The 10,020-nt window shown below is 38.8% G+C and overlaps 1 protein-coding gene across 1 annotated transcript; it reads left to right on the top strand.

The window, feature by feature from the left end:
• Window positions 1-7,552: 7,552 nt before the first annotated feature.
• On the top strand, window positions 7,553-9,490 carry LOC113228242. The gene has a single exon (XM_026461509.1). It carries the CDS (start codon window positions 7,553-7,555, stop codon window positions 9,488-9,490), a length of 1,938 nt encoding a protein of 645 aa, XP_026317294.1.
• Window positions 9,491-10,020: the final 530 nt, after the last annotated feature.

Below are 10,020 nucleotides of genomic sequence, written 5' to 3'. Positions count from 1 at the left end.
CGACCGACCGTCTGGCGCGAGTGACTGTTCTGGTGGTGGTGAAAATGCCTATTTGAACGTGCTGGTTCACTCGCTCGCTCCTGTGCCTTGTTTAATTGCACTGTGTTGCTAATCAAAAAATGTTTTATAAGAATTTAAATATAAAGTTGAAAATGTCGAATACCTCAGTAAATAATTGTGCTGGATGCAATCAACCGGTGCCTAGCAAGGAGTTTATGTGTTGTTCTATATGTAAGGCCAAGTATGACCTAGAATGCATAAATATCAGTTCACAACGATTTTACTCATTCTACATGCACGATAAAAATCGCCGTGATGGTTGGAAATGTCCCCGTTGCCTGAGTAAAAAGCCTAAAAGTTGCAATCAGAATACACCCGTTCATACTAATGCCTCCCCGGAGCAGCCGAATAATGTCACACTCCGCCGACAGTTTACATCGAAGGACCTGTCTAACACAAGTACGGACAAGATTGAAGATTCTGATGATCACGGAGCTGGAATCATGATGACTTCTACGGCGGAATTTAAAAAACTATTGGAGGAAATGAGGGCCATACGTAATGAAATTAGCGTATTCCGCTCCGTTATATCTGATCTCACGGCCACCATAAGTTCACAAAACTTACATTTGCAAACGCTTGAAAGCAGAATCGTGGAATCGGAGGCGAGGCCAGTTGAACCCCAAAGTCAAGTAATTTCCAACTTGGAGAAGACAATCGAGCAACTCAAACTGGACATAGAGGAAAGAGACCAACACATGCTGGGAAACGATATTGAGATCGCCAACTATCCGGAGTGTAATAAGAACTCCACTCACGTCGTTCTGACAGTCGCCAAAATTCTGGGAGTAGAGGTCGGCGAGCGTGATGTAGTAAGCGCGGTGCGAATAGGTGCACCCCTCGCGGCCTCCGCTGGTGGCGGCGTGCGCCCCCGACCCATAGTCGTGCGCCTCGCGTGCCGCGACCAGCGCGACGCAATGCTGCGGGCCGCGCGTGTGCGCCGCCGCCTCACTGTGCCTACCAACAATGAAAGTGGCACTTCCGTGCACTCCCACCTATTCTATATCAACGAGCGGCTTACCCGCCGAAACAGACAGCTGTTCCTAAAGGCGCGAGAGGCTGCCAAGCGTCTGAACTGGAAGTTTGTGTGGACGCGAGATGGAAAGATCTTTGCTCGGCATGAGCATGGCGGTGAGCGTTATCGGCTTCGCTCTGAGGCGGACCTCGTTGCGGTTTTTGGGAATAACGTTGTTTGTGATGTTAACCAGAGTGAGCAGTAACTTTGATGTAATGTCAATTATTTTGTTTATTTTTGTTCTTAGATTTTACACTACAGAGATACAGACTTATTTGTGTAATATTGTTATCTCTTTTATATTACGATATAGGACTGTATCCACGGTTTGTTATTTCCTATTTACAGAGGAGTCCCGTCAATTTAACGATCTTTATATGTGCTCTTTTTATAGTTGTGAATCTTTGCTTATCTTTTGTTTTGTTTTGAGTGCCATAATTTGTTTGTTTGTAATAACCGTTATCCATTGTGCCTGGAATTGCTGCAGTGTCGTGGTGCTATTCCTTTATATCGAGAAAGTGCTACTGCGCCGCTGTTGCTACCGTCTGACTCCTATTTTTGTCCTATTACTTCCTTTTTTATATTCAAAAATAAGCGCCATCTTACGATTCTCAAAGGGTATCTAATTCATTCCAAATTTATTACGATATCGCATTCTTTTGTTTTTCAATTTATCAAAAAAAAATCATTTACACTGGGTCTTTTGAACAAGGGGTCACTGGGAACAAAGCATGATGAATTTTTAGCTGCATTAGAGAATCGTTCGGTGGACATTATGGCTATTAACGAGACATGGTTAAAAGAGAATGAAGAAAAGCGAGCACCTTTGCCTTCGGGGTATAGGCTACGACATATTCCGCGACCTAAGAACTCCAAGAAATCGCGCGGGGGCGGTGTGGGATTCTATATACGTGACGGTATTTATGCGAGGCAAATCGGGGTTCCTCATTCGGATACTGTTGAGCAAATGTGGATTGGTGTTTCCCTTGGTGGCTGTAGACTAGCTATCGGTACTGCCTATCGTGCACAGTGGGTAAACGTAAATACATTTATCGATGCATTGACTGAATCAGTTACGTCACTCTCCAACTACAACCATATTATAGTCTTGGGGGATTTTAACATTGATCTTCTCGTTCACTCTCTATCTGATACGTTGAAGTTCAATGATTTTCTTCATTGCACAAATATGAAACAATACGTTAGTAAACCAACCCACTTTACAGACCATTCTGAGACGTTGATAGACGTCGTGTGTAGCACCACTGATTTATTTAATGTATCTGTTGACTACATTCCTGATTTGAGCAATCACGCTTTCATCACATGTCAACTCCGGCTAAATAAACCCAAGCCACCCCCAAAATTGATGCGGTACAGACATCTTAAAGATATAAACATGGATGAATTTAACACTCTTGTAAATGCCATTAATTGGGAGCGTACTCTTAGTACTGATGTAAATGAAGCCGTGACATCTTTTAATGCTTACTTGTTACATGTTTTTAATATTCATGCTCCTATTACAGAATCTTACACTAAACATCAGGGTTATCCTTGGATAACACCAACTATTAGGATGATGATAAGGTTGAGAGACGAAGCTCATGCCAAGGGTTGACAAAACTCGAAACTGATAAAAAATTCTACAAAGAACTCAGATCTACTGTAAATAAGGCTATGTTCTCTGAAAAAGTAGCATATTTTCGCTACAGTATTAACTTGAACACGGTTAATTCGAAAAAGTTATGGAGTAATTTTAAAAAGAATGTTGTCGATTTTAAACAAAAGCAAACCTCTGCCCGTGGGCCTTAATGACGCAGATCTTGTCAACAACCATTTTCTTGATGTACCTGGAAATGACAGCGTTTCTACTGCAGACCTCGTGTACTTTAAAAGCAATAGGTTCTGTACTGCATCTTTTAAACTGAAACCTGATCATGAAATAACTGTTTCAAAAATAATTATGAGTATAACTACTAACGCCGAAGGTATGGATGGTATGACTCGTGATATGGTCATGCTAACTTTGCCACGAACGCTTAAAGTTATTACTGCGTTCGTAAATTTATCTATTCAACATGGGGTCTTTCCAGAAGCTTGGAAGGAGGCACTTGTGAAACCCCTACCAAAAGTTAATAACCCCACAGAACTAAAAGATCTCCGACCTGTTAGTATACTTCCTTTCTTGTCGAAAATAATTGAAAAAGTCGTAAGCTTATCGAGTTTTTGAGTTCAAATAATATTTTACCTTTGAAACAGTCAGGATTCCGAGCTGGCCGCAGCACAGCGACCGCCTTAATGGATATTATTGACGATACCCTCGCCGGAATCGATGTAGGGAAGGGATCAATAATCTCTTTACTTGATTTTTCGCGCGCGTTCGATACCATTAACCATGAGCTTCTTTTGGCCAAATTATTGTTTTACGGTTTCGACAACCAAACGTTAAAGTGGTTCTCTAGTTACCTAAGTGGTCGCTCACAGCGAGTAGAAATTATTGGTGATACTGGAATCAAATCATTTTCGGAGGCGCTTCCTATAGGCCGAGGGATACCGCAGGGGTCTATATTGGGTCCAATCCTCTTTAATTTGTATAGCGCAGACTTACCAATTAACATTAATAATTTTTTTTAATTGCAGCATTTCGTGGCAGTTTTCGTTATGCCGCCACGAAATGTTGGAATAATATTCCACCACCTTTTAGAAATTGTCACACTGTAAAATCTTTTAAATTTAGATATAAACAGTATCTTTTGAATCAACAGAAATTAACTTAGCCTGTGCTGTGTTGTATAGATGCTATATTGGCATTTACTTAGTGGGTTCCTACAATTTACTCTATTAATATTACATAATCCTGCAATACCAATGAACATTTAATTTAATATTTTTACCATTTAACTGTTAAGTATTTTATTACATTATATTGAGTTCGTACTTGTCACCATATATTATATGGTTCGGCGTGTCGTTGCAGCGCGTACTGGTACTTCCTAACTGGCCGGTGTCTCCGGAAGACCAGCGTTGGGGTGTTGCAATATGCCTCGACGAATGCTGAGTAGACGTCGGTTTAGCGTTATACTTATATCTAGGCTTAAGAATGTAAAATTTGTAAATTGTAATATGGCATAATTATGACGCTAATAAACAATTTTTCTTTCTTTCTTTTTCTTTATCATAAAAAAATATTTAACTATAATATCACGCTCAATAATATATTCTACTGTGAAAGTTATAATCGAGTAAAACAATAGCCAGTTCGTATACAAAGTATAAAGATATATGAAGATAATGGTACAGAAAGGTTTATCTTATAAAAAGTGATTTAGAGACAGGATGCCACAAATTGTAAGTGTATTAATTAGGTTTAAATAAAAATAATCGATATTTCTGTGTTACATTATGGACTTTTAATAATATAAATGAAACCTAGTTTTTATTGAAACCTATAAAGTACGATGTAATATGTGAACCAATGTTGCCTGTTAGGTCAATATATTATGTAAATTTTAGATTTAGATAATTAGGTTTAGATAAAAGTAAACGTTATTGCGTGTTACATTATGGACTTTTAATATTCGGGCTGTATATTTGAAAGTGGGACATACTTATAGAGTGCGATATATTCCTGATTCTGAACCCAAAGAAATAATGAAGTAATGAACTTAAACTTTACAAAAAAAAATATTTTTTATTTTTTTATCGACTACTACTTGAGAACAACATTAGTCATCGAAATCTATGCACGTCACTATTATTGCTCCGAAGCAGCAGCGGGTGACGGCACGACGGTGAAAAAAAAAGCACAGATCGGGTGTGGGGGCGCGGGAGCATACGCGAAATTGCTGTTTGCAACTACAGATAGCGCAACCTTGATCTAATGAAGACACGTAAATTATTTGTACTTCCGCTCACCCGATCGCCGCAAAATGGATATTTATTCTAACGTCGAATTGACTGACATGGTGCGACTTTACGCAATAAGTGGTGATAGTGTGAGGCAAGCTATTGAAAAGTTCCCAAATCGGAGTTTACGTGGAGGAGGTGAACAGTGTCGAAATGTTGCGTGAGAGGACTATCTCAGCATTTTATACTGTGAGTCAAAATGTGTTTGTGTTGTACAAATTAAAACAAAATTTACTATGCCGTGCTAGACTATGCATTGTGGAAAACAGTGGACATTTTGAACACTTGCTCCGTAACACGTAAGTGTAAATACACTATAAATAACTAAAAAATCAATTATTGTAAATAATTTGATTTCACATCTTTAACTACGCCAAAAACCTCAATTCTTATTAAATGATAACTAATTACTAAATCATAAAGTTATCTTTTTTAGTACGTAAAACATTTCGATGATAGTTCAAGTAAAAAACAATTAACATGAGCTAAAACGTAAATGTGAAATCATTTTTATTGTTGCTGTCTCACTCGGCGCTCGCTTGGTAGTATTCCCATTGCACTCGAAATCAAGCGTAAAGGGAATCGGTTTATTCCTAGGTACACTTCAAAACACATTTGTTGATTTCTTTTTTGTTATATCCCATATCCTAATTTTATTTTAGTCTATGTTAAGTTGTAACATGATTTACTATGACATGTATGAATATGTCTTACTTTCAAATATACAGCCTGTATAAATGAAACTTAGTTTTTATTGAAACCCATAAAGTACAATGTAATATTTGAACAAATGTTGCCTCTTAGGTCAATGTATTAAGTAAGTTTTAAATTAGGTTTAGATAATAGTAAACGTTATTTCGTGTTCCATTATGGAGTGTTAATATATAAATGAAACTTAGTTTTTATTGATACCTATAAAGTACAATGTAATATATCAACTAAAGTTGCCTGTTAGGTCATTGTATTGTGTAAGTTTATACTTTTTTTCTTGTTGTTGTTTTTGTGTTTGCAGACTCGGATTTTAATCCGCTAGTCAAAGTCAAATAATCATTTATTCCGTAGGTAAAATTTTTACAAGTTTCAAGCCACGAGACGCAAAAGAACTTTGCTGCAAAGCGAAACACACAATTTTTCACTTACTATAGCGAGGGAAATGGTAATTGTGTAGTGTATTGACATAATATACTATAAACAATAGTCAATATATGTTACACTGCCCGCCGTTCCCGCCAAGATGACACGAGACAGTGGCGTGGCATGTATCGCAGGTGTACGTGAAGCAACAAACATTGTTTTAAAGCTAACCCCCAACAAACGCTACAATGGCGCCCCTGCCTGCGAGTAAATAATATTTCACGGTATAGTCGGGTTATCAGCTTTGTTTCAATTTTGTTTCAAAAGAAAAAAGAGATTGAGATATGTACCACGATTTCAAAAGATTAGAATCCATTTCACTAAAGCATATAAATGAATATCTGCACATTGGAAGTGTGTGTTATGATTTCAAGTGATTTAAGTCTATTTAGATAACATATATACAAACATATTATCCGTATATCACCGTGTAGGGGAGAGCGGGGCTGAAAGTGCCGGGGGTAAGTTGTGCCGATTCAAATATCTCAAAAACGGAAAGAGATAGCTATACGTACTTGCCAAGTACTTGCTCGATGCCCTAGATGGACTGCAGCGCTACGCCTTCCGTGTTGTCAACGATCCTCATGTAACTGAGCATGCGGAGTCGTTACAGCTTCGCAGAGATATAGCGTCTCTTAGCGTATTCTATCGCCTGTACCACGGTGAGTGCTCTGAAGAGTTATTCAACCTTATCCCTTCCTCTCCTTTCCATCAGCGGACCACCCGTGCCGGACTGCGTTGCCACAGTTGGACGGTCAGTTCAATACCGTCCCGCACTAAAAAGTTTGGCAATTCGTTTTTATGCCGAACCATCAAATTGTGGAACCAACTCCCGGCGCATGTATTCCCTCCCCTCTATAACATCGGGTCCTTCAAACGTAGTGTGAAGAAGCATTTGGCCAGACCGGCAAAATGATAGTGACGGAGTGAAGATATTTGTGTTTTCCATCCGTTACTCTCATCTCTGGACTGTATTCGCACTTTCCATCAGGCGCGGTGCAGTCACTTTGCCGAGTCACAATAAAAAAAAAAAAAAAAAAAACGTTCATATTACGCGGTTAATGCCTAGCGGTCTGACGTTGTAGCGCATGAGCGGCAGCCATTTCAGTTGTGTCTGCGACTCGGGCCGAGCGGCAGTGTGTGAAAGGGTCCTCCAGCACTACGTGAGTAAATATTTTCGTGTCTATACTTTTTGGTCTCACGTTAGCATTTTTGGTGCTACGGATATGGGAGTTTTACTAACGCTTTTGTAAATTATCTAGAAGTATTAATCTATGCAAGTTTTACGTTTTGTACAGAATTTTTTTTTTACATATGATAAAATGTCAATGTGATCGAAACGGGGTAAAAAGTGCCATTCATTAGGGGTTAATTGTGCCGCGGCACAACCAACCCCCACCTAACCTTTAATAACCTTTATTTATTTTTTATAGAATGAGAACATATAAGCGAAAGACACAGAGGGGAACTACTTCCCAGGATCTTCTTCAAAGGGCTGCGGACGCGGTCATTAAGGACGGATGCAAATTAAAGACTGTTGCTCGTAATTTGGACATTTGTCATACAACGTTGCAAAGGTACGTCAAAAAAATAAAGAGTGGACTTACTCCAACGGTTGGATATAAACCAAGATTAGTTTTTAATGATGAACAAGAGACGTCAATGACATCATACATCCGAAAAAGCGCCTCTATCTACTTCGGCCTTCTACCTGGAGAAGTTAGACAACTTGCATACCAGTGTGCGACAAAATATGGTGTCCAAAACATTCCACCATCTTGGCATAAAAATGGTGAGGCCGGCAAGGATTGGTTGACAAATTTTTTGAAAAGAAACCCGACACTATCGATAAGAACACCGGAAGCAACGAGTGCAGGACGCGCGACCTCATTCAACAGACATAACGTGAACCAATTCTTTGAGAAACTTGGTGATCAAATTACGAAGCATAATCTCACTCCTTCACGTATATGGAATTTGGACGAGACTGGAGTCCATACTGTGCTGAAACCTAGGAAAATTGTAGCTGAAAAAGGAACAAAGCAAGTAGGAGCAATTGTATCAGCAGAACGTGGAACTTTAGTCACAGTAGAGCTAGCGGTAAATGCTTTAGGTAACACGATTCCGCCTATGTTCGTATTTCCACGTCTGAAATACAAAAATCTTTTTATTCGTGACGGCCCTCCTGAGTGTGTTGGTGCTGGTAACCGCTCGGGTTGGATGACAAGCGCGGAATTCCTGATCTTTATGGATCATTTCATAAAACATGTAAAGCCTAGTCCTGAAGAACCAGTACTTTTACTGCTAGACAACCATTCATCCCACATTAATATTGATGTCATTGAAAAAGCCAAAGAAAATTCAATTATATTCCTATCATTCCCACCACATTGCACCCACCGCCTGCAACCACTAGACGTGGGTGTCAATGGCCCTTTCAAAACATACTGCTCAAAAGCCCAGGACAACTGGCTACGAAATAATCCTGGGAAGACTATGTCAATCTACGAAATACCAGGTATAGTTAAATGTGCATTCCCGCTAGCAGCAACACCCACCAATATTTGCAATGCATTTAAAAAGGCTGGTATTTGGCCTTATGATTCGACTATTTTTACAGACGAAGACTTTGCACCATCTTTCGTCACCGATCGGCCAATGCCAGATAATCTTCACTTACAAGAGATGATTTTACCTGATCCCTCAAGCATGCCAGAAAGGACCTCTGATTATCACCGAGCGTCAATGATAAATGAGCCAGGACCTTCAGGTATAGAGCAATCTATCAATGTGGAATGTGGAAACGAGCCCGGTCCATCGGGTTGTCAGCAACCAGAGTCACACCATAGTTCAGAGCTTATTCCTCACTATTATGCTCGAGCTGGTGATCACATCACTTCTCAAACAGAAGGTAACGATGCACCTTTCTCTCCGGAGTTGATTAGACCATTACCTAAAGCTCCTCCCCGTTTATTGGGACATAATAAACAACGTAAAAGAAAGTCAGCTGTTCTTACGGATACTCCGGAAAAAAATGCTTTGGCAGAAGAACAGGCTAAGAAAAAGAAAGAAAGTAAGACTAAAGTAAATGGGAAGGGAAAAGCTGGTAAAGAAAACAAAAAAGAAACTAAACAAAAAAGGAAGAATGCCGCTAGAAGGAAAGTTCTCCAAGAAGATGATGAAAGTACCGATGAAGAGAACGAATTAGAATGGTACTGCATCATATGCTGTGACTCTTACTCTAACTCTGCGCCTGGAGAAAAATGGATTGAATGCAGAGTCTGTAAGAATTGGGCCCATTTGCAATGTGTTGAAAATGAAGAAACATTTGTATGCCCTAACTGCTTTTCTGATCAGTCATCTGAAGAATAGGTTAAGTTTTTAATTATTTTATTGGTTTAAATTATTTGACATTATGGAGACAAATTTGAGAGACTGATTAATAATATGATAATTAAGGAGCCAAGCTTAACCTTAAGTATCAAGAGGATTTTTGATTATTCTTAGTATCGTAGCCTTTAAAGGCATATATAAATAGATCTCATTTCTATTATAAGTTTATATAGTATAATAATAACAATAAATATAGAAGATACTTTGAGTTTGCCATACGAAGAAGAATAATAGGCAATTATTATTTGTTTTCATATTACGAACATTTAAAACTGCTAAATAGTAACAAATTTAAAACTGTTAATTTAAAGTTGATTATTTGAAGTTGATTATTTAAAGTTGATTATATAATAAACGAACTACAGTAAATAAATATAAAGTAAACAAAGGTTTCTTATTTATAAATCCAATTTATTCCAGGTTGAAGGCATAATATTATGAACGGCACAACCAACCTCAGCTAGGGCACAACTTGCCCCCGAGAGGGGTCTGTAGTGCCTTACGACCGC

This window comes from Hyposmocoma kahamanoa, unplaced genomic scaffold (assembly GCF_003589595.1).
Source record: "Hyposmocoma kahamanoa isolate Upper Pololo Valley unplaced genomic scaffold, ASM358959v1 224, whole genome shotgun sequence".
NCBI lineage: Eukaryota > Metazoa > Arthropoda > Insecta > Lepidoptera > Cosmopterigidae > Hyposmocoma > Hyposmocoma kahamanoa.
This window is presented reverse-complemented; position numbering and strand designations above follow the sequence as displayed.